This window comes from Ctenopharyngodon idella, chromosome 17, assembly GCF_019924925.1.
Source record: "Ctenopharyngodon idella isolate HZGC_01 chromosome 17, HZGC01, whole genome shotgun sequence".
Lineage (NCBI taxonomy): Eukaryota > Metazoa > Chordata > Actinopteri > Cypriniformes > Xenocyprididae > Ctenopharyngodon > Ctenopharyngodon idella.
In genome coordinates, this window is record NC_067236.1 from 29,852,462 (window position 1) to 29,878,274 (window position 25,813).

The 25,813-nt window shown below is 37.3% G+C and overlaps 2 protein-coding genes across 7 annotated transcripts in view; both read right to left on the reverse strand.

Annotated features, from left to right (window-relative positions):
• The window catches only part of numb (NUMB endocytic adaptor protein), a 71,396-nt gene extending 55,724 nt beyond the window's left edge, over positions 1–15,672 (reverse strand). For all 6 annotated transcript variants that reach the window (XM_051867720.1, XM_051867722.1, XM_051867719.1 and 3 more), the window contains exon 1: positions 15,418–15,672. The gene's annotated coding sequence lies outside the window, so the exon portion shown is untranslated. The remainder of the gene's footprint in view (positions 1–15,417) is intronic.
• A 2,583-nt stretch (positions 15,673–18,255) lies between these two features.
• galnt16 (UDP-N-acetyl-alpha-D-galactosamine:polypeptide N-acetylgalactosaminyltransferase 16) overlaps positions 18,256–25,813 on the reverse strand; it is a 56,689-nt gene continuing 49,131 nt past the window's right edge. The window contains exon 15 of the mRNA XM_051868870.1: positions 18,256–19,779. Within this exon, the coding sequence (XP_051724830.1) occupies positions 19,636–19,779 (144 nt within the window). The 3' untranslated portion in view covers positions 18,256–19,635. The remainder of the gene's footprint in view (positions 19,780–25,813) is intronic.

Consider the following 25,813-nt stretch of genomic DNA (forward strand, 5'->3'; position numbering starts at 1 on the left):
ACAGGATGTTTCTGAATGGTTAGTTAATGAATTTATGTAGCTGGTGTGGAGTTAACTATCTTAAAGTCATTACTTAGCATATTCTGTCATGATAATCTATAAATTGCTTGTGTGGGAACTGTTGTAAGATGCTTACAGAGCCAGAGAATATATGCTGCATGAAGACAGAACAGGTATAGTTTAGTTTAATTATGGTTATAATTTGTCATGTTGTTATCTTGCTTTTATGACATGCTATTGCATTTGTGTTACATCAGTGTTGTAGTACTCGAGACTCGGACTCGGTCTCGAGACCATATTGTAATGGTCTTGGTCTTGTCATGGACTCGTGTGCATTTTGACTCGGAATTGACTCGTACTCAAACATATTAGGAATCGGACTCATTACCGATTCCACTCGAGTCCCATTCAAAATATTTAATGATTATTACTGTATGTTATTATTTCTGTAAATTGATGTTTGGTTGACACGTCCAATGATTGGCAATTTTCTTGTGCGCAACTGCATATGACTTGAGACTAACGTTAGTGCAAAAGCAGCAGGACTCGGGTAGTAGCGGGAAGTTCGGATCATTTTACTGACTCGGATCTTTGAATCTCGTTCAGCAAAATGAACAAATCTTTTCTCAAGTCATTTCGCTCATTTCAGCAGAATATAATTTAAATGTTACATTTTAAATTCCCCAAACACATACTACTTGCGCAAACGTTTATCACATTTGTAATAAAAAATAAACTATAGGCTAATACAGCCATGAAGGCCAAATTAAGAGTAAAAAATGATTGATTGATTAATTAATTGCTTAGCAGGGTTTGAGGCTATGCAGTCTGTTAGTTCACCTCACCTCCAGATAAGAGCTGTTCTTTCTTTTGTCACCTCATTTTTATCATGTCTGTTCCCCAGAAAGATTAGATACCTCATACTCTGAACACGGTCTTGACTCGGACTCGAATGAGCTGGTCTCGACTACAACACTGTGTTACATACTGTAATGCAATAACATTGCCTCACCCCCTTTGTTGCATGTTCTCGGAGGCAGGGTTTATGTCAATTTTAGGATTTGTGATGTCACCAACCCGGGAAGAAGATCGTTGTAGTCCCTACCAGCCGTTTGTTGTAGTCCTTAAACAGAGAATTCTTTAAAAGAAAATATCTCCCTTTGCTTTGAACGTTGTAACTTTGCAGATGTTGTTTATGCTCTAACAGCAACATTACACACTAACTAAAGTTAAAAAAGTGATATCATAATCAACCACCCCTTTAAGTTACTTTGGGTCAGTTGTGGTCAGTTCATATACAGGGCTTGACAATAAGGACTGCCCGATGGCCCTGGGCCAGTGTGAACGACGCTCGGGACAGTAGACGGAACTGTCACTTGCCTGATCGGGCCAGTGCTGTAGGGTGTGCGATATATATCGTCTATGATATCGCAATTGTTGATTTAACGATCTGAAATTATCGAGTATGTCGCTCACTTTACAAAAAAAAAAAAAAAAACATTGAGTGCACGCATACACTACGTGACGTAGTCTAGTAGGTTAGACTAGTGCGGGTGCATATTTAGAGTGTACGCTTTCACTGCGTGATTTAGTCTATTAAAATGCATTTAGAATGCATCAGAATTCAAGATATGGGGCAAAAATGACTCTGTATATCTTTCATATTTATATAATTTAACATAGTTAACCAATATTAAACAAAGAGCGCCGTTTTTCCCCAAATATCAGCACGATTACAAAAGTGATAATGATTTTATACAACGTACAGTTTAATGAGCAAGAACTTAATATCAAGTGACTTACATTTTAGACACCAAATCGCCTGTTTCGCTCTATTTTGCCTACGAAATAGTTTCAAAGTCCACATAGAATTGTTTTGCGTCTCTGAGCAACACTTCCTGAATGAATCAGCTGTTTGAATGAATCGGTTGAATCTCAATGACTCGCTCATTAACAGGGACTTTCTGCCACCTACTGGCAGGTTTAATTTCAGGTTTAAAGTGTCTTTTCATTTTTTAAATAATTTCAAATAACAGTATTTAACGTTTATTTATGCATCTGTAACTGCTCTTGACTGATTAACTTTAATAAATCTTTAATATTTAATCTATAGTTATATAGTTAGCTATACATTAGATTAAAATTTCTGTACCTGAAAATCTCCTGTTTAAACCTACATGAAAAACTTGAAAAGCACCATTTATTTCATTTATATGTTTGTTCTGTTGTATTTATTTTTGCTATTAGTCATAATTTGATTATTTGTTCCTATTTTATTACTTAATGTTTATTTGTCTAACAATATTTAAAATTTAAGTGAGTTATTCTAGTAGCTTAGTAGGTATTCTAGTATTCTAGTAGGTTACATGTATCAAAAACAACAACAACAAAAAAAACTAGGCTTTTTTTATAGGCCCATTTTCTTTTCTTTTACTTTATTATTTTTTTGTTGTGGGGCAAGTAAAAATTTGAACCACTGGCCCGACTGGGCCAGTAGAAAAAAGTCCTTAGCACTGAGCCCTGATATACTAATAGTTTCAAGTGTTCAAGTGTTAAATGTTCCTGAGAAAGCTTTGCACCATCACCTTTTCAATAGAAAAGGGTGTGAGAGATGGACACAGACACAGACTGTATACGATGTGACTCATATCGCAGGCCTGGATCTCTGATTAAAGCCTGAACGGCTGAGGGCCGTCCACTGATGCAAGACAGAGGAAACGCACTCCCCTTCAGTCCGCCATCCCCTCCTCCTCCTCCTTCTCAGGAAAGGAATGCACATTCTTCCCACGTTACTCTCGTCTTATCTGAGGGAGGGAGCTCTTGGAAAGCACAATATGTGCTTGTGCTTATGTGTGTGTTCCCTTTTGAATCATCAGTGTTGAATCAAACGTCTGCATCAGCAATCTTCAGCTGACAACACAGGACTGCAGATTTATTCACATTTACATTTAGCAGATTCTTTTATCCAAAGTGACTTATAAAAAAGGAACAAAAGCAAATCTGTTAAAGAGCCAACAATATGTGCAATATACAATGCCAGGTTTATTAGACAACTAAGAATTAGGGGTGTGACGAGATCTCGCAAGATTAAAATGTGAGGTGAAAAGCTGTCTCGCGATCTTGCCATGACGAAGTTTGAGGGTGTAGTATAGAATATGTCACAGCTACGTTTACATTACGCCACTGTCATTTTGCTTTTTATAGAAATAAAAACTATTTAATTCAGTTAGATAACAGTCACTTCAATCCCATCCAGCTCATCCTACATGAGCTGCAAAGTACGTAGTGCAGAAGGAATCAGAGTTCACTGATCACATGATGAGAGTAAGGGACAAGATGACTGACACAAGCGTGCATTCAAACTCGATTTCAATACCCCCGTTTTGAAAGCGGCTCACCGATGTATGCAAATATCTCCCAATATGAAAGCTATCTTAGGCTGTGCTATGTAGTTGTAACCATCTCTTAGCTCTGTATCATGCTTGAAGAAAAAATTTGATTATAGTTGCACTCATTGTTAAGGGTGTAAGAAAATATCGATACACGTGAATATTGCGATATTATATTTGGCGATACTGTATTGATTCTCAAAAACACTGTATCGATATTTATCTATTTATTTATTTGTTAACATCCAAGATTAGGGTCAGTGGCTTTGTGTTCGGTTTAAACCCGACCGCTAGATGGCAGTGTTATCTCAGAATGTAAACTGTGCTAGCGTTAGCTTTAGCATTAGCATTAGCAAACACAGCTCACATAGAATTATTCCAGCTCCCGCTGCGGTGTACAGAGCTGAAGTGTAGCAACAATTGTCATGTTTGCAAAATATTCCACGCTAAAATCCAATACCCGAGAAACACATTGAATCTGAGAGCTCACTTAACATCCCAAGCCCCGATGCCATCCGCGCTGCTGAGAGCGGCATTGCGATAGAATATGTAAATATGTACAGCACGCTTTCCTCTCAGTCATGCAGTCATAGTTTGGACTACGCACTCTCTGTTGTTAAATACTTTAGAAATTAAAAACTGCTATACTGTGAACCTTTAAAACTATATATGAAGAGTTCAGATACAAAACGCCACCTTCGTCAAAAATTATATTGAGCGAATTCTCTCCACACATAGTATACGTTCATCAAAAATTTTAGCTTCAAATCCACTAAATCCCAGCGTCAGCCCATTCAGAAATACCAATTTGTTGGCAGAAAGTGTTCAACGCCACTTTCCTTTGTCAGCAAAAGCCTCTAACTCCACAGAAGAACCAATCGGAAGACGCAAATCGAATCATATCATTTCCAGATGAATGATGGTGTGCTTATGAGCCAGCATTCAATTGCCGAGATGCAAGTTTTATCATGTTTGTCCATTGTTACAGTGGCAATGAAAGGATTTTGCGAGTAGCAAGTAAACACAACTGTGTTCCTTTTGCTGCTGTAAAACTGACAGAAACAGACAGTTTTATTATTTTTGTCCAAAGAGGTGGACTTAGAGGTTTTTGCAAAAAAAAGCACACATGGACTTAGCTGGTTTTGCTGCAAGAGACAGTCAAATTTGTTGAATGAATTGACTAAAGTGACATTTATGAAAATAAGGCATTTCAATAACTGACTAATAACCTTTTCATTGCCATTAAAGCGAAATGACTGAACCTAAACATATGAGCCTGGTAAAAAAATGCTCATTTAAAAGAAAAGATGTCAGATGGACTTACAGGTTTTTGCAATGAAACTCTTCATTTATATATTTGGAGAGTTTGATTCCAAAACACGATAAACTGCATTTAAAAAAAAAAAAATAATTGAGTTTCCGCTAAAATCAGTATTGTATCTGGTCGGTATTGAAAAGTCAATTATTAATTTTGCGCAAAATGCGATTTCCGTCATGTTATTCTATCATGTTTTCTCCCTTTCTTTTCAAAACGCGACAAACGCCAGTCTCCCTTCTCTGCAATCACAGCGCACCATTCCACACATTGTAAACAGTAATGGCGGCGCTCTGAATACACCCGGCATCCTAGTTTTCCTTATCTGCTTTGTACTTTGTGATCAACAAAAACAGAAAAATTTATAATTTTGACGGCTTTGGTGAACCTGTGGTGGTTTCTGCGGTGGGGAAGAAACGTAAGTTATCGAAATGTAATCATTTACGTGAGGAGATTAAGAAGATGAGGCAAGATGAGGTAAAATGCCGGCTGTTCTGTCACGGTCCCCAAAACTGAAACATGAACTGTTTTTAAAAGCAGTTTTTAATACCAATGTACTCGGCAAATGTGTTTATTTCACCCGTGCGGAGGCGCCAGATACTCTTTAACCGGTAATGACAAACGGAGACGTAATTAATTTATAACATTAACAAGATGACCGTTGAATTCATTTTGGGAGCGACGACTGAATGTATTTTTAGTCAAATGCCTGTAAGATTAGTATTTACAAAGTTCAGAGGCTGTCATATATGTGAATCAATTTAATTTGTTGTGTATTTTCAATATGAAAAATAACTTTTATATTGATGGATTAATTGCATTTTGGAAAAAAAAAGTGGATTTGTTGCATTTTGGGGGGAAAATAATCCATTTTTATAATAAACCTTTGAAAATCAAAATCTAGATTTGAATGTTTAATGTTTTTATAACCAAAAGATGCTATGTGTAAGTTTGAAACAGAAAATAGTGTTTTTCATCTTGCCGCTTTCTTGGTAAAGAAAACACATTTTTACTCAAATTAATCAAAATGGAGTTATAGCGTTTTGGAACCAAACTCTTCATTTATATCACAATATATTGTATCATAACCCCTGTATCGTAATACGTTTCGTATCGCCAGATTCTTGGCGATACACAGCCCTACTTATTGTTTGCACTTAATAACATGAAGAGAAAACTGTGTTATTTATTTTTTTATACTGTTTTTATTTCTATGATCAATTTGTGGAAAGGAGTTCAGTTATGAGGTCAAAAGTTGTAGAAGCTCATAAATCATGTACAGTAAGGTCTGAAGAGACTCATATGAAATCATACAGAAGCCAGTCAGTTGAGTTTGTGGCAAAACCTTTTGCAGTGCTTGAGTATTGTTGTCTTTTATTGCATATACTCAGAAAGTAGAACTGAAACATTCATTACAAGATGATCAGTTAAAACATTTCAAAATGCACCTGCAGACTATTTTTCTAGTCATGTATTGTATCATTGAGGATTTCTTAATAATACTGTGTAAAAATCTCATCTCGTTCTCGTGAACTTAATCTCGTGTCTCGTCTCGTCACACCCCTAAGAAGCAAGCTTAGAGAAGAGGGGAAATGCCAAAAAATTGCGGATAATGCAGAGAAATGTTTCAGCATTTTTTGAAGTTGTAAATTAAATAAAGTTTATTGGAGCATGTTTTCAAGAAAATACTTCAAAATTTCATGTTTTTTTAATTTAATGTGTTACTTGCTGCTTCTTTGTAATTATTCAAGGGACTGACTAGCAATTTCTGCAGTTTCAAAATAAATCCTACAATCATTTTTTCTTCTGCAGTGTACAATTTTTTCCCCCCAAATGTGACAAAATAGAGAATGACTAAAGGCAGAAAAACACATGTCCAAATTAAGCTAAAGTGACATATGACAAAACCTATTTTATGAGTTCTTTAAATAGAAACGCTCTGCCCACAAATAAACCGCAGGAAACATCCCGACTTCACCTCAGTCATAAAAGCATTAACGTCAACAGCAATAGTAGCGAACGCAGCATAGCACGACAGGACTTGTGTTACACAACCCATCCGGCGTTAAAATTCCATGCAAACCATGATGCAGCAAACAGAACAGATTTTGTGTCAGCGAGGAGCCTTTAGTAAGCTCTCTGGCTCTGCCACGATCAAGCCTGCTTCTGACACCAAGCCAAAATTTGAACGCATGCTCGGCCGAAGAGGAGACCCTCTCTACCGCTGTGCGCATCCGTGCAGTCATATCCTGCAACTGCTGCTGTTACCAGGAAACCAGCATCAAAGCCAGTGTTATTCTTGCGGTAACGTGAGCAGAGCCTTGCCACGGGATGTTACGTGTACAGGTTATTGAGAAGATATCACAGAGTGCCACAGGTTGCAGATTAGCATGCGGCTGTCCTTGAGCGTGACGATAATCCAACAGAGAACAAAGCACTGTGCTCAATCACTGCCGCTGATCTACATGTCCTGCGTTCTTATAACTGCAGAGGCTGCAGAGCTTATCCTGATAATTAGCTTTGCTATCAATAAGCTTACAGCACTGAATCATCCATTTCACATTTGACACTTTCACAAAGGCCTCTTGTATGAGAACTCCACATTAAGGGGAGAGTTCACCCAAAAATTAACCTTTCTTTCTTCAGTGTTTCTGCGGAACATAAAAGGAGGTGTTTGGTAGAATGTTCACGCTGCTCTTTTCTATAAGAAAGTAGAATTTTAGGGTTATTTTTGTCTATTTTGGAGCTGGTCACTAAAATATTTGACTGTCCTTACTGTAAGTGTAATTTTAGTACAACTACTGTATAAAGTAAAATAATTAATGTACTTATTATGAAATATTAAATTTGGTAACACTTTATTTTAGGGTCTTTTAACTAGTTGCTTATTAGCATGCATATTAATAGAATATTGGCTGTTTATTAATACTTATTAAGCACATATTAATGCCTTATTCTGCATGACCTTTTTCTACATTCTTAATCCTACCCAATACCTAAACTTAACTACCTTACTAACTATAAATAAGCAGTAAATTAGGAGTTTATTGAGGGAAAAGTCATACTTAATAGTGAATGTGTGTTCCCTATACTAAAGTGTTACCTTCATTTTTCATTTACATTTATTTTACAGTGCTGTTGTATTGTAATAGTAATATATTACTGTCTAAGGTAATAACAAAAACTATTAGCCTATTATTATTATTACTACTTTATTCAACTTGTTTGGTATCCTAAAAGCAGCAGTGTGGATGTAATGTGGACTGAGAAACTTTCACAACTAAAAAGGTTAAAGGTCCAAGTGCAAGTCAAGTCAAAGACTTTTTACTCTGTTCGAACTGGTCACTGAAAAGGGGTTGCATTGAGTTCTTAATTTTGAACTCTCAAAATGCACCAGATTGATGCATTTAACTTTAAATTTATGCATTTAACTTTAAATTAACCCCTAGACGGACTGATGTTCACCCCCCAGAGTCTCACAAAATCTTGTGGGAAACACTGTGAAAATATCTGCAAATGTGTAACGTCAAGAGTTCAACGTTTTAGATGTTTTAGACTTTAGGCGCAGTTTTAGTGACATTAATAGGTTAGTAATGATGTCAACAATGACAAGCTTCACAGGAATGTCACAACATGTGGTTCATTCTTCCTCTTATGACATGCGGATGGGTGAAGCTGGCTGGCAGGTTTCAACACACTATTAAAGTCAAGAGTTCTCATTAACACCAGCATTGTGTTCCTGTAAAATGAGATCCAGGGTCTGACTGCAGATGGTCTGCATAATTCCATAAGATACAAATGTCTCTATTAGCATATGCATTAATGATGCTTGAGACTTAATTATGATTAGCATTATTATGCATGTTCATAAGGTTCTCCACACGCAGTGGTGATGGTACATTTTAAAGCTAGATCTTGAGTCCTTCTGAATCACGGTTGTCAAACATATGGCCCGCGGGCCGAATACGGGTACACAAAGGTGTCCAATCCGGCCCGAGGGATGATTTGAACAATGATAAAAAACAGTTATGCATGGTCCACCGGCCATAAATCCAAATGGTTTAGTTTTATTTTGGCCAATATCTATTCTGGACTTGCAAACAAACTGCTTTGCAATCATTTCCCAAACTGTCATTTGTGTGTAAATATTACGAAGTCTGTAAACAGGGCGTTAACACAGCCACATGCTGAATACGGACACAAAGAGAAGAACACAGATGCGCCAGCAGAGCAAATACTGTACCAGGCTATGCTCACTGTTTGTGAAATATAGGAAGAAAAATATAAATATTGAACTGGGTTTTATATGAATGTAACTTAGAAGGGAACTGTCTTCAGAAAAGTTTCGATCTCCGTACACGTAACCTATTTTATAAGCGCAGCGCTGCTTTGTTTACAGCAGTAACCAAGGAAATGATATATCGCTGCTGTTCCACAAGCGCCACCTACTGTTAGAGAGTGAATTTTGCATTTTCATTTAGTCCGTCTGCTATTTTTGTTTTGTGCAGGTGTCTTATGTAGCATAATTTCACAAAGCTATAAAGTCAGACCATGCTGTTTTTGCTGTAAATCTTGAAATTATACAATCTAATTTAAATCAAAAACAACTGCTCATGCTCAAAATGCAGTGGTGCCTGTATACCAAATGCCTACGCATATTTTTTGTTTAAGCCTGTTATAGAACAAATAAACAACAAATAAATAAAAAATTAATTAATTAATGAAAAAAAAAAAAAAAAAAAAAGGCAACCGGTATCAAATTTGCTCCCAAAAAATTGGAATTGGCCATAAAAAAAAAAAAAAAATGAATTAATAAAACATTATTTTAAATGTCTTTTCACAGTAAAAACAAAAAGCAGTGTGTTTTTTTCTTGCAAATTAATGTGTAGTTTGTATGGTTAATATTAATGTAACTGTCAGCTCACTAAGGTTTAAAAAAAAAATTCGGCCCGCACATGGTTACATTTTTTCCCATCCGGCCCTCAACCTAAAATGAGTTTGACACCCCTGTTCTGAATGGAACTTCACAGTCATGCAGCTAGGGAAAAACTCAATCAGATCAATCAGAGAACTAAAACAGCTTGATGAATTTTGTTTTAAAGTTATAGATCAGTTAATGTTGGTATCTCTTTTTCACCAACACAGTGTCGGTCTATTTCTGCTATGCTGAAGTTTGTGGTTACCATTGTGCTAAAAGTAGTTTGTCAGTGGCTACATGGCATTGACAGGGTCAGCGTAATATTTCACTTGTTCATTAAATTTACATGCTAAAATAAGTTACATTTTAGAGTTGTAAAAAGTACCGACTGCGGTCGTGGAGTGTCACCGGCGGTAGTGTGACGTGTGTGTATATATATATTATATATATATATATATATATATAGGCAAAGTCCTCATTTATGTCCCCTTTACACAATTTTAAGTTTACATTACAAGAAAAGAGAGACCAAATACAATTCTATTTTGTTATTTTTACACTATGTAATGTTCTATTTATTAAAACCAAGTATACATTTCATCAAGTTAGTGTTTTTACTCCAAAATAATAACTAAAGGCAGTAACCCCCCGCAGTCATCATGTTTTCAGGCCATTTCGAGTTTGATTTTGACATGACACAAAGCGGTGATATGTAAGTGACAGTTGTTTACTTACTTTTTAATTAGTCTTCCCATTAACGCCATCACTGTCTTCATTCAGGCTGATGATTCGACGAGAATGCGCACGAAAACAAGAGGCGGGAATTATCACACGAACCAATCATGTCCAATCATAACCGATCATATCCAATCATAGCGCAGTTGAGGCATTGCCTCCTCTCACGTGACTTTCCCCCATTCATTCTCAATTACCCCCCACTAAACCCACCACACGCTTAGGGGGCTCTGCTTTGTTTCTATGAGATGAAGAAAGGCACAGAGACGCGGACTCCCCGCTGTAACTTCACCTGCGGGTGTCGCTTTTGACAGTGTTTCTTTAGAAAAACGAGTGACTTTTACACTTTTGTATGTCAAATTTAGTAACATTTGCATTGTTTTATTTTTGTAATATCGATTATTTTCTCATCCAGTTTTTTTGAGGAGGCACTGCCTCCCTTGCCTCCTCGGAGGAAACGCCCCTGATATATTATATATATATATATATAATCTCAAAGGTCGCGTTAACTGAAAATTTTCCATCATTGACGGAATTTTTTTAGCAGTGACGGAAGAAAACTGCAGCCCGTCCGTTATTTTGACAGATTACTGAGGCTGATGTTGCTTGTAACTGTAATTCCCACCCCTGTCCAGTAGGTGGTGAGTGCGCTCCAGTGTGGCAGCAGAGCACGAGTTCAGTCTCCAGAATAAAATGAAAACGATGCGTTTGATTACATGCACCCAGTTTGTCCATTTTATTATATATTATAATACTTATACTTACATAATTAAGTTTCTAATCCAGTTCGTTTTGTTATTTTTCTTGCTGCTGGCTATAAGTTTATGGTCAATGAATGGCTTTTCTGAGGTATATAAGAGACATTGTTTGCAACACTGATTGAACTGACGTGATACAGATTTCGATAAGCTACTGTATCTTTCAACATATTTTTTGATTTTCATTCATGTTTATTTCGTTCTGTAAAGTAGTAAAGAGGAAAGGATAATCGCGTTCACTCACGATCTTCAACAAGTGTTCAATGAAAACTGAAAAGTGACACAGTCTTTAGCTTTCTTTTCATAATATAAATAAATGCATAGCCTAGGCCTATTTGCTTGTCCCATAAGTTCGTGAATAAAAATGAAAATGTGGACGAAATCAGAAGCTATTAAATGTCTTATCATTAAAATATAAAAATTAAAATGACGGGTAATAATTGATTATGATGGTATTTTTACGATCCTGTCCGTCAAAATGATGGCTAAAGTCTAACGCAACCTCATATATATATATATATATATTAGTTTCAGTGGACTGGTCTGCGATAGACGCCTGCTTTCAAACACTCCTGTGTGTATCTGTGTAAGCGCTCGGTGAAGAGCTTCATTGATGACTATTTACACCGTTTTTACAGCGTTGATCATTGAAGCCAATCACAGACATATCCGATGAGCTGTGGAAATGGCCAATCAGAGGTGTTTGCGAATCCACTCCAGCAGCGCTCAAAGCATCACATTTTTAAAATTTCAGTACCAACGTCGGTTACTTTTGATAACACTATTACATTTAGCATGTGCTATGCTAAGTGTTAATTTGAACTGAAATAGATAAGAACGACTAAAATGCTGCATTCTTGCTTACATGTCACTTTGTAATGAAACACTTCGCGCCTATAGACTGAACACATAATACACATGCGCATGACCGTTTTCACAAATTTGTGTTTTTGTTGTTTACATGGAGACGATAACGGTATCGTTTTCAAAAACGTGCACTTTCAAACCCATTTTAAAAAGCTTGCGTTTTCAGGCCCCCAAAACGCCGTTGTCATGTAGGCCAAAATGAACGGTCAAAACACATAAAAAGTTTTCAGTTTTTTAGTTGAAAACAGTGTTGAGTAAACAGCCCCTCATTTTTGAGTAATCAACTTAAAAATTTGTGTTTATGCTACAAATGATTAAGTTCATTACAAGTTGTCATAACTCAAAAAGATTGATGCAAACTGTTGTGTTATTTTTTTTAAGGGGAAAACATTTGTTTTTAGCGTATGAGATATATATTTAAAGTCGGCATTTCACCCTTTCTATTTTCTAAATGCATGGATGAATCGCTCACGGTAACAGCAATAACATGACACTTTGATTTTTTACAATTTTTTTTAATCAAAATGTCATAACTGGATCTTCCAGTGAAACGCCGGTCTTCTCTCTGCTGACGTAAGCCGGACTTTTCCAGTCATTTAGTCCACTTAAACCCCATCACTTTCTAAAAATCAACTGCAAGCTCACATTCAGATCTGCCTCCATCCAATCAATCAATAGTCAGTTTCACTTGGAGGAGGTACATCATAAGACGGTAGAAAACGCTAATTCTGTTTCATCGATCCTATTCAAATAACTTCCAACTTACATTAAACACACTGAATTAAATTACTTTTGTTCTCAAAAGTTGACGCAAGAGATTGCAAAAAGTGTGCTGGTTCTGAAAGAGATTTAAAGATCCCTGGCCAAACACCAGCTCCATTTTGGTGAAAAAGGGGTATGGCTGGATTCCCAGATAACATTTCATGAATGTGCTGTCATTGAATGTGATGTCAGCACTAAGTCAGAGAACTGGACACATACCAGGCCAAAGTCCATGTGCAGAAACAGCAGTAATATCTCAGTGCAACTCACGGCTCACATCACAGCCATTCATCCTGCGCCGTGACCTCTCTTTACACGCGCCCATAAAACAGAGAATGTGAAACGGAGCAGACGCAGCCCTGATAAATTACGAGAATGGAGGGAGGACCTAATCATCCACAACAGAGAAGAGTAGGTCTACTTCAAAATCTTTATAACGGAGTAAATTATTTGTATAGTCACATTTTAGCAGGCTTACACATGCAAAACTGTACAACCTTGAGCACAATCATATCAAAACATTGTCCAAATGACTGGTCAGAGTACAGAGTTTTGGATGTGATAATGATTAACCGCTGAGCGACGCAGGACAGCTGGAGCCAAAGGTAGCTGAGTAAACAGATAAGAGCAGCCTCTCGATTTGTATCTTGGCCGTGCTCCTCTATAAGGAAATGAGAAATGACTTCATCCCACAAGAAAACCCATCATAAGTGTGTAGTTTGACAGCAACTCCCATTCTGATGACTCATCAACTGGATGCACTCGTTTCCTGATGTCATCAAACTTCTGAGAAAAGCCAAACCCTCATACCAGTCTAGGTGAACATGTAGATTAACAAAACCTGTTCGTTTTCAATGGAAATCCAACAATGTTTGGTTGGTATTTCTGTAGATTCCTCTATAAATTATATGGCAGAACACTGGCAATATGTCACTGACTAAGCCTTGTGTAATTATCAGATCAGAAAGTGCCTGATATTCTACAAGCAGACGAGGGCATCACTAAAACCAGAGCTTTACACTAAAGCCTACTGTAACTGTACCATATTTGATACGTGACATTCGAAGGCCTCTAAATGATCAACATGATCAAAAATTTTCTGAAAAACCCCTCGCACACAATCTACTACAGTCCTTCTGTCATCTAATTGATGGTTTAGGCTGTTTTAGCAAAAGGTCTTTTAGTATAATTGTAAAAACATCCCCCTTCAGCTCACGGTTCATGTGTCTTTTTGCTGTGAAATCTTTACTGATTTTTATCAATTATAAATGCAAGAATACATTTTATATTGTTAATAAAATTTCTACTTACTTAGCAATCAAAATCATTTTCAAATGTGAGTCTCAAATATTATCATCAGGCTTTTGAGGAAGGTTTATTTGTTCATCTCTCAATCATCGCTGTATGAAATTATATGTTTTAAAACTACAGAGCTTTGATCACAAAACTAAGCATTTAAATATCATCTTACTAAGACATATTATTGGCAGATATAGAGTGACAGCTAATATTTACATGCATTTTATGTTAGTATCTGCTATACAGTTATAAAGATTTCATTGATAACATTACAAGCGTCAGAATTTCATCTTACGTTTTGGCCATGTAAATATCAGCATCTGCACCAAATTACATATTTTTGCTCAGTTTTGGGCCTCTGAATAAAACGGAGATGTTTTTTCCTCCATGTTCTCACTATATCATATGAGCAATACAAGTCTGATCAATCAAATATGATACTCAAAAAAAAAAAAAAAAAAACACGTGCAAACTTTTCTAGATTTTCTATATATTTTGCCCTAAAGGATCACTTCACTTTGTTCCACTTCAAAACATTAGATTTTCTTATTATTATTATTTCATATGTCAAGTTGACAGACCCATTATGTCATTATGAGATATATGTGACTCATACTAATTTATTGTTATGTGACCTAGGATATAATCATTACTGGCCAGTCACTCCAACACCAAACCATCATTCTGGAGTGTGACAGCTACAAACAATGGTTGTTTTGAGTCACTAGATGTAACAGCAGACTGATTATTAAAAAGTAATAAAAAAAAGACGTCAAGTTCCTGACTTATGTCAAGTCAAATAACTCCAGCATTAACATGACCAGTACTAATCATGTCCAACCAGTAAAGGAATTACAGTCATGAATTACAGTTTAGTACATGTCAATAGCCTAATAATAACTCTTAACATAAGATATTCCTCTACTCTGGTGTTCATAATAACGGAGTACATAATAGGTGATCACGGTAACGGTGTATTTAGTGTTTAAGTGTTGTGAATCATTGGCAGGTGAGCTGCTAACCGGCTAGCTGAGCTAGCAACTCTTCAACACACAGCCCAAACCCATAACCCGGTTAACCCAAAGCCAAACCCTCGACACGAAACAAACAAGACAGTCAGCACATTGTTTTTACACAGAAACAATCAGTTTGAGTCATTTTATCTCGCTAGTGGCTTATTAGCAGTTGACTTAGCCGGATGCTACCTTATGAACTCAAACAGTCAGTTAGCTCGTTAGCTGGCTAACAACAACATCATCAACTGTGGTTATTACAACCATTATTATTATTATTATTATTATAACATCATCAACCCGATCATCATCCTCATCAGCGTCTCAGTTCAGGCAGATAGGTAAAGGTGAATCGACTCACCTGTTCAGCGGCGGGTCAGATGAACTGCTCGTATCCACAGATGTATGTGAACCCGATCAGAGATTCAGAGATTTACACGACCAGTGAAATAAAATATTATATTCCCCAAATTATGGATCGATCCTACTGTACGTCTTCACCTGCCTGCCTGTCTGTCTGTCTGTCTGTCTCTATCTCTCTCTCGACCCTGACTGACTGTTCGCCGGGTTCAGGCAGCCGTCAGCCGCCGATCTGTGCTGGGCGGGGTCACAGTCTGACACGAGCGCTCATTAATTATTCACAACATAAACAATCAGCCTGGGAGGAGCATTCATGACACCACTGAGGTAATGTATATATGTATATGTAGCCTATATATATATATATATATATATATATATATATATGTGTGTGTGTGTGTGTGTGTGTGTGTATAATGTATGCATGTATATATATACTGACTGATAGGGATGAATGGCAAAAAGTGGCTAAATTAAATTAAAGTCACCATCTCTTTCTCTATACACACACATACAAAACAAAAAACCCACCAATACTGTATATTTACAATAGCCTATTTCTGCTATAATTATGATAAAGTTGCTTGTTTTCAAACTTTTTTATTCATATATTGAATTAATATGGTTAATTAATTTAATATATTAGATTAATTTAGCATGATTTATTTTGCTATTTCAGAAGTTATGTTTCTGTATTCCAGAACCCAGTGCTTTTCAGTAACTGAGGGAAAATAAAAATGATTTCGGTTTACGTCTTGATTTTATGTAGCTTCTTTTTTAGCATTTTAATTTAAATTAGACTTATATTATTTTAATATATTAATATTACTTTATTGAATTACTTGTCTTTTTTCACAACTATCACTTCTTTCGGTTTTAAAACTGTTTACTTACTTTGAAACATTTATTGTATTTTGGTATGGTCAATAGCTAACATGTTGGATGACATTATAAATCTGTATTTTTTCTGTTTTCCCCCTCATTCTTTTTTTTTTTCTAGAATATTCTATTCTGAACTCAAGCACAACATTATAATATGCAGGAGTTCAGGTAGATAATAGTTTTATACTTTGGTATCCTTGTATGGAAAATGAATAGCTGCAGTCATCTGGACTCAAGAAGTCCAGTAAAAACAATAATGCGAAGTTTTCCAAAAGTCATTACAAGGATTGGACAAAGCTCTTTATAAAAAAAAATTAAAAAAAAGATGTGGCAACATACCCCAACTGTTCTTAAAAATAACAAGCGTTTTTAGAGAGCATTACATGGACAGCAGGCGTAGCTGTGAGTGAGGAATGGGATTCACTGGAGCTCCCGGAGGAATGTGTGGAATGCTCATGGAGCGCAACAGAGTTGTCAAGCCTGTTGTGCCGTCAAGGCCCGGTTATCTCACTCCACTCACCTGTCTCTCACCCGCAGCCCTGATTGTGTGTTCTGAGGTCATTCACTGCCTTGAATCTTTCATGAAAAGACGAGGTAGAAGGAACACAATGCTAATTTGTCCATGACATCAGTCTTGCAAGTGTGCACATACATTCAAGTACATAATAGTGAGCTGCTGGTGAGGCACATTTGATCCATAGGTCACAATGCCTTTAGTGTTGACCTTTAAATATCAAACCATCAACAACCAAGAGTCACCGACTGGAATAACTGTTGGGAAGGTTACTGTTTACTGGACTATGATTAGCATAGATATATACGAATACAAAGAGAGAATGAAACATTTTTTGACAGTGTTGTTGTTATTAAGTTTTTGGTATTATAGAAAAAAATTCCTTTCACATATTTGCGAACATGCTAGCCGCTAGGCCTGTTTACCTTGAAATAGAACGGGTTTGTACAACTATTAAAGATAATTCACATTTTAAGAATGTTTCCTTTCTGTTTTTAGGGTAGCTTCCTAAAGTGTTTGTTATTTATTTTATAAATGTCTGAGCACGAAAGTTGAATCTGTTTATTTAACGCCTATTTTGACTTTGAGACGAAGTGAAATGCGTATCTGTGATGATGGCCTGACACCTTGTGGCCGCTTAGTGAACCGCTGCCACTGCATTAGACTATCCAGCAAGTACAGAAAGTGCACCATGTGGTAGCCTATGATGCGTATAAATTGGTCGCATACTTAGCCTATATCTTTACATCATTTTACGAAAATACTTTCACTACTGCCTTCTTCACGGTAGTAGTACTTTTAGTATTAAATAAATAGCCCTAATCTGCAGTTTGTCAACATCAACAGAACAAGCTGCTGTTGAAAACACCTACTTTTGTTCGTCTAGTTAGCGCTATGCAAGTAAAATGCTAATTTGTAATCTATTTTTTGGTTGCTTTATTATAATTTCATTGTCATACATTGTAGTTAAAAACATTAGTTCAATTAGTGTCATACATTAGGTCAAAAGGAAAGAAAAAACAAGCATATTTAGTGAATAATTAGTTCAATGTTTATCGACTTCTGTGCATTTGTCATCTTATGTTAGACATTTTTAGTGTTGTTAACTTGTGAGGGGGTTTTAGAAATAAAATCAAAATGAAACAAATGTATGCATTCATTTCAGTTTTGTTTAGATAAGCTGTTTCAAAAATTATGGTCTTAGCAAAAGGTTCATTTTAAATGGCAGTATTGTTGTTAATCTTATGTCTATGAGTTTTTCAATCATACAAATATGACAAATATTTTTATAAGGAAAAAAATCTAAATTCTGCTTATGTGCTCTTTTATCTAAGAGCATTATGTGAAATAACACAACAATAAATCAACATCAAATAAGATGTATTAAATTCAGCAGGTTCAGATTAAGTTCCAGCTTCATTCAACTATGTGGCAAATTCATGGTTTTTATTTAGAGAGGTCAAAGGTCTCGATCCCCCATAATTTTCAACAAATTATTAGGCACTACGTGTAAATCTTGTGTAATACTACTGTATCTGTATGTATAACTTCAGCAAACTGCAACTGTTGTAGAAGAGTACATCCATGTACTACTTTTTCAATAACATTGTATATTTTACAAAATGTAGTGTCTATCTCTGTGTTATGTTTTCAATATGCAATAACAGTGAAATGTTTTTGTGCGGGTGTGATTATTTCTACTGTAGCACACAAAGACAGACTCAAAATGTTTTTTTTTTTTTTGGATTGTTGTCTGTTTTTTGGTGGTAGTCTTTATTTTTCAAACAACATAACTGCTTCCAAGCACATGTTCAAAATGAAAAATGCTTCAAGTAAATACAAAGTGTCAAAAGGCAAACAAATGCGACAGAGGAAAAACAGTCTTTGGGCTTTAGATGTTCGCAAATGCCTTTTTCATTGTGCTGATGTACAGTACCATGCAGAATAATAGCTCATTAAAAGCGCTTTCACCTCATTTGAGTTGACATCTCGATGCTTGTTTGATATAACATTTGGTTATTTCATTGTAATGTTAGCCTTGGGTTTAGTGGATCTTTCTGGAGCCATTTCTGTCCTTGTTTTTCCAACATCTTCAGCGCGGGTCTAGTAAGCCAGCGCTGTACTGCTAATCTTTGACTGTTTAGGATAAACCTCTCTTAAAGCCTTTCTGTCGCTGAACGAGTTTCCATGGTATATGCAGATTCATCTCAAGGCATTGCACTTCATCCCAATCTAATACTGAACAAATCAACCGGAAAACCTTCCACAGTGATAAGGAGAAAAAAAAAAAAAAAAAATTCAGACCTTCATGAGTACAGCTATTGAAGCCTATGCTGCAAAAACCACAGTCTTTGTGAGAATGAGGGAATATACAGGTCATGGGTCTGAAAGGTAGTAAAAGGCATTTATATACATATCTATTCTCTCGCGTTTGAGACCTTAACACAACATTCAGAAAAATAAGCCAAGATGTCACAACGCACTCCTGTCAACTGACAAAAAACCATGCTGTGTGAACTTCATGGCCATGTCTGAAAGAATGACTATATCTGAGAAAACCAGAACACTGGACAGTGAAAGCTCTGAGCGCAGCCATTCAGGCTTGGATTTGGCAGGCAAAATGTTGCTTTTCCCTCTCCAGCTATTCCACGATGAATATATGAGGTCAGATGTTTTGGACATGGTCATGTTGGATTCGTTTGAGAGCAGCACCTTCAACTAAAACAGTGTGCAAACGTTTTCCTCTGGCTCCTACAGCACCTCGAGCTCAGCAACCTCACTAAACTCCTCCCCTCTCCCCGCCTTCCCTGTGAGCTCTCCAAGTCAGGTGACCAGCTGCGGCTCCCAGGATTGGCTGGCCACCTGGGGGCGGCACTGTGCGATGACTGGTGGGCCTGAAGGGGGCTGGCTATCCAGACACAAGCCGCTGATCATATGCTGCAATGCCGGCCCTCGGGGCTTCCATTTCTACAGGAAAAAAAGTTTATTGTTATTATACTGAACCAGTAACACACACACATCCCACAGACGCCACCTTCCACAAATGAAGTACAGAATACACTCTTAAAAATAAAAGTTCATTATTGGCATCAAAGGTTCCATGAAGAACCGTTTAACATCCATGGAACCTTTCCATTCCACAAAAGCTTCTTTAAAATGGAAAAAGGTTCTTTATATTATTAAAATGGTTCTTTTAAGAACTGGTAAGTTCATTTGACCAAAACGTTGCTCATTAAAATATGTGACCCGTGCTGGCAAAATGAGTCAGAATGCACACGGGCTAATTTCGAGCGACAGGCAAAACAAGTGAAAAATGTCAATTTTGGTTGAATTTGAGGTTTTCACAAAAAGGAGTTTATTAAGACTTTGTGTAGCGATCCTAATGCTCCAAATAGCAATTAAACATCTAAAAGTATCAACTGTTGAGGAAAAACATATGTTTATGTGGTAATGTATAATAATAATATGGCTGTCTGTTTCATTAATGTTATTCAGACAATTGTGGAATCATGGAAAAGAATGTTGAATATATTTATATATGTACACTGCTCAAAAAAATTGAACACTTTTTAATCAGAGAATAGCATCAAGTCAGTTAAACTCCTGGGATATTGATCTGGTCAGTTAAGTATCAGAGGGGGTTGTTAATCAGTTTCAGCTGCTTTGGTGTTAATGAAATTAACAACAGGTGCACTAGATGGGCAACAATGAGACGACCCCCAAAACAGGAATGGTTTTACTGGTGGAGGCCACTGACATTTTTTTCCCTACTCATCTTTTCTGACGGTTTTTCACTAGTTTTGCATTTGGCTAGGGTCAGTGTCACTACTGGTAGCATGAGGCGACACCTGGACCCTACAGAGGTTGCACAGGCAGCCCAACTCCTCCAGGATGGCACATCAATACGTGCCATTGCCAGAAGGTTTGCTGTGTCACAGTCTCAAGAGCATGGAGGAGATTCCAGGAGACAGGCAGTTTCTCTAGGAGAGCTGGACAGGGCTGTAGAAGGTGCTTAACCCATCAGCAGGACCGGTGTCTTCTCCTTTGTGCAAGGAGGAACAGCATGAGCACTGCCAGAGCCCTACAAAATGACCTCCAGCAGGCCACTGGTGTGAATGTCTATGACCAAACAATCAGGAACAGACTTCATGAGGGTGGCCTGAGGGCCTGACGTCCTCTAGTGGGCCCTGTGCTCACTGCCCGGCGCTGTGGAGCTCGATTGGCATTTGCCATTGAACACCAGAATGGGCAGGTCCACCACTGACGCCCTGTGCTTTTCACAAATGAGAGCAGGTTCACCTTGAGCATGTGACAGACGCGAAAGGGTCTGGAGAAGCCGTGGGGAACGTTATGCTGCCTGTAACATCGTTCAGTATGACCGGTTTGTGGTGGGTCAGTAATGGTCTGGGGAGGCATATCCATGGAGGGACGCACAAACCTATACAGGCTAGACAATGGCACCCTGACTGCCATTAGGTATCGGGATGAAATCCTTGGACCCACTGTCAGACCCTACGCTGGTGCAGTGGGTCCTGGGTTCCTCCTGTAGGCAGTTCCTGGAGGATGAAGGATTGATACCACTGAATGGCCCCCACGCTCGCCTGACCTAAATCCAATAGAACACCTCTGGGACATTATGTTTCGGTCCATCCAACGCCGCCAGGTTGCACCTCAGACTGTCCAGGAGCTCAGTGATGCCCTGGTCCAGATCTGGAAGGAAATACCCCAGGACACCATCGGTCGTCTCATTAGGAGCATGTCCTGTTGTTGTCAGGCATGCATACAAGCACGTGGGGGCCATACAAACTACTGAGTACCATTTTGAGTTGCTGCAATGAAATTTCAGCAAAATGGACTAGCCTGCTGCATCAATTTTTCACTTTGATTTTCGGGGTGTCTTTGAATTCAGTCCTCTGTAGGTTGATAATTTTAATTTCCATCAAACGATGTGGGATCCTTTCATTCCTAACACATTACCCAGTCCATATCAGTATAGATATCCAGCATGATATTTTTCCCCATTGAGATCTGATGTGTTTTCAAAGTGTTCCTTTAATTTTTTTGAGCAGTATGGTTTTGACTTGGTTTGTGCCAAATTTGGTGGTATTACCAAGGATTTTAAGGTATGGTTGCTATAGGTGATTTTTGTTTTGGAACTCTATTTTTCTCAAAATTGACTTTGCTGACTCTATCAACTTCAAACACGTGTAGCTCAGTCATTTTTTTGTCTGATTCCAACAAATCATACATCATTTTGAAGGTCTAAGAATATTTTTTTCGTCTTGTTTATGAAATAATCAGTGGAAAGAGATTTCTTTAGAAATGGTTGACAGTTACCTCAGAAGGTCAAACAAATTTTTGCAACCCTGCTACCAAAATTTGGGACATGTCTGAATAGAGTTTAAAACCCTAATTTGTGTGAATTTGTTATTTTCAAGCAATAGATGTCAAACAAACATCAAAGTGAGCTAGTATGGGACCAAGTTTTGGTTTACGGGTATTGATAAATGTATATCTTACATAAAGGAAAACAAAGAGTTGAAAATTGCTTGTAACATTCTTGTAATCCTATGCATGTTTGGTATTTTCGATATTATTTGTTGCACAAGGATGGAAGAATTGCTTATAAATCTCTAAGTAATCATCTTATTATTTCTTTAGTATATAGTACATCTGCTTTGCACAGTATGTGGATTTTCAGGATATAACCTGGATAACCTACTATATTTATCAAAAAGATACTGCTATCGGCAATAAACTGAAACTTATGAACCGAAGGTAATATCAACTATGATTTTTAACATCTCCTTCACAGTTTGAACATTTTTACACAAACCAGGAATAAAAATAACTGTATTTCTTTCAGAAATTAAGTCTTTCAAAATTAAGCATCAAACGTAGCGTGGTCACATGACATAAATGTAGCATAGATTACTACAGTTTGAAATTATTCTCCTTGTATAATATTTCACATACTATTTTCATATAATACTAGGTGGTATTCTGTATATTATATGCAGTAATGTTGCATTCTGAACTGTGACAAATAATGCAGAAAATAGCATAAATGTGAAATGTCACATTTAAATAAACACAGAGAAACACAATATGAAACATATTTCTAATAATGCTGCAAAGCAACCTTACAATGAAATGAAAGCAGCAAAATGTTTTAGCCAAGGGCATGTCACATTATGTGTGACTGCTTTAGAGTGAGGTCAGTGAGTTTGAATTCAGAAAGCATACTGTAATATCCTGTGTGTGTGTGTGTGTGTGTGTGTGTGTGTGTGTGTGTGTTTGCTAGCAGCATGGCAGGTTTCATTCAGGAGAGCAATGATCTCAGTGCAGAGCAGCTCTGTTCCAAACCCTAGTGATCCAGCTTTCTGACTACTGCCTATATAGGCAGCATCCTCACTGAAATTAACCTTATGGGCCCCATTTTAATGATCTAAGCACATGGTCTAAAGCGCATGGCGCAGGTGCACAGGGCGTATCCGAATCCACTTTTGCTAGTTTAACAACGGAAAAAAATGGTCGGCACGCTCGGTGCATAGTCCAAAAGGGTTGTACCTATTCTCTTAATGAGTCATGTGTGTGTTTTGAGTGTAAGGTGCAATAAACCAATCAGACTGTCATCTCCCATTCCCTTTAAAAGCCAGTTGCTCTTGCACCATGGCCGATTCGCTATTTCATTTTTAATATTTGGCATGTTTGTGTGCTGCTGCGCTTCCCTGTGTGCATAACAAGCAGAGTGTACGTGTGTTGTGCGCCTGCCTATAGGCGCATATTACTAATGAGCCCTTTAAATACTTTAGACCAGTTTTCAGTTGCTCAATGGTGCAGTCGTTTTCAGTTGCCTCAAAATAGCAACACGCCAACAATGGACCTGAACACACCTCGTTTTCAGACCAGCACGCCCATGGGCTAACAGATGGCCGTGAGTGCATTTGCTATTTAAACAATGTGGGCGCTGGACATGAAAATGATAACTGCGTAGAGCTGAAACTAGCAAAAAAAACGGTGCACCTGGCATCACATTGTGCTGGGTGTATAATAGGGCCCTATAACTGATTGTAGACATTCTACATATTCAGCCACTTCAAGCCACATAAACAATACTTCTCACTACTGTGAGTCAGTAGTGAATCATTGATATACTACTGATATTGATATATATTGATAGTGATTTAGATTTAGTTTTAGTTAACGATAATATCCCTGCTTTACTCAATACACATGAGACTATGGCATTAGCAAGATTGTGTATAATCCATTTTGTAGTACATTAAAGAGGACCTATTATGCCCTTTTACAAAGTCTTGATTTTGTTTTTAGGCTCTATTATAATAGCTTTTCATGCTTGAATGTTCACAAACACCTTATTTTTTCCACATATTTGACTTTGTTACAGCGCCTCTCTTCCTAGTTCCTAACGCTCTGAGGTGCGCTTTCCAAAAGCATCTTTAGCCAAATATGGTCGCACGTTCTGTCGTTACCAACATAGTTGAACGATTTAGCATTTCCCAAAACCATAGTTACTATAAACCTTCACAAACAGCATCGCAAACTTACATGGCTGAAACAGCTCTCGGGCTGTGGTTAGAAGCATAGTTAGAAGCATAGAAGCATAGACCATGATCTCTAAAGCAATGCTGGCAGCACTCATGCATCTGTTTTTTGAAGCCAGCTTCTGCACCTGACGCATAGCACAAGGTCTCAACTTCTTTGATTCAACTTCTTTGGCCCGTTCCGAGTGGAACCCGTCTTGGAAAACCTCTCTCTATGACCTGGCCACTGTGCTGTAACTCAGTTTCATGGTGTTACCTATCTTCTTATAGCCTAGGCCATCTTTGTGGAGAGCAACAATTCTAATTCTCAAATCCTCAGAGAGTTTTTTGCCATGAGGTGCCATGTTGAACATCCAGTGATCAGTATGAGAGAATTGTACTCAAAGCACTAAATTTTAACTGCTCTAATACAAGATCCACACATTTGTATGGTTCTGTTAAGCAGACAAAAACATGAACATGATGAATAGGACATGTGGCTTTGCATGGTTAAACGACATACAACTGTTATCACTTAGGGTGTACTCACTTTTGTTGCCAGCTATTTTGACAATAATGGCTGTATGTTGAGTTATTTTCAGAGGACAGTAAATCTACACTGCTATACAAGCAGCACATTGACTACTCTAAAATATATCCAAGTTTCATTTCTATAGTGTTGTCCCTTGAGAAGATATACTAAAATGGTTGCTGAAATGTGAGGGGTGTACTCACTTTTGTGAGATACTGTATATCATGCTCTTGGGCACAATAATCAAGCTAACATTCAGTACCTTCTGCCTTTCAGCCTATTTAAATATATATACATTTTGTATTCAGCCTACGAAAAAAGCGTAACTGACATGACATATGACGTAGTGTAAGTGTTTTGAACTGCAAGAGGCATTACACTTTCTTCGTAATTTGAATACGGAAGGCAGTCTGGCGGAAGCTAGTTATTTTACTTAATAACTTGTTGGATATGGATATTTTGGAAATTTTTCTTACACGAACGCATCGCTTTGCTTCTGAAGGCCTTTTTTTAAACCCCCTGGAGCCGTGTAGTGTACACTTTTATGATGGATGGATGCACATTCTTCAGCTGAATACTCGTTGGTCCCGTTCACTGCCATTATAAAGCTTGGATGCATTAGGATATTTATATTTATAACTCCAATTGTGTTCATCAGAAAGAAGAAAGTCATATACACCTAGGATGGCTTGAGGCTGAGTAAATCTTGAGGTAATTTTCATTTTAAATTTAACTAATCCTTTAATCTATATATTTTAGCGTGTTTTTGAAAAGCGCGCATGTGCATAAATGAAGTATGACATATGAAAGAACCTGCAATGAATCAAACAACAAATAAAGCAAAACGACAGGGAACAAAAACAGTAGTTTGTTACAGCAGCATGCCAGAAAAATTATGTTGTGTAGAAAACTGCTCACTGAA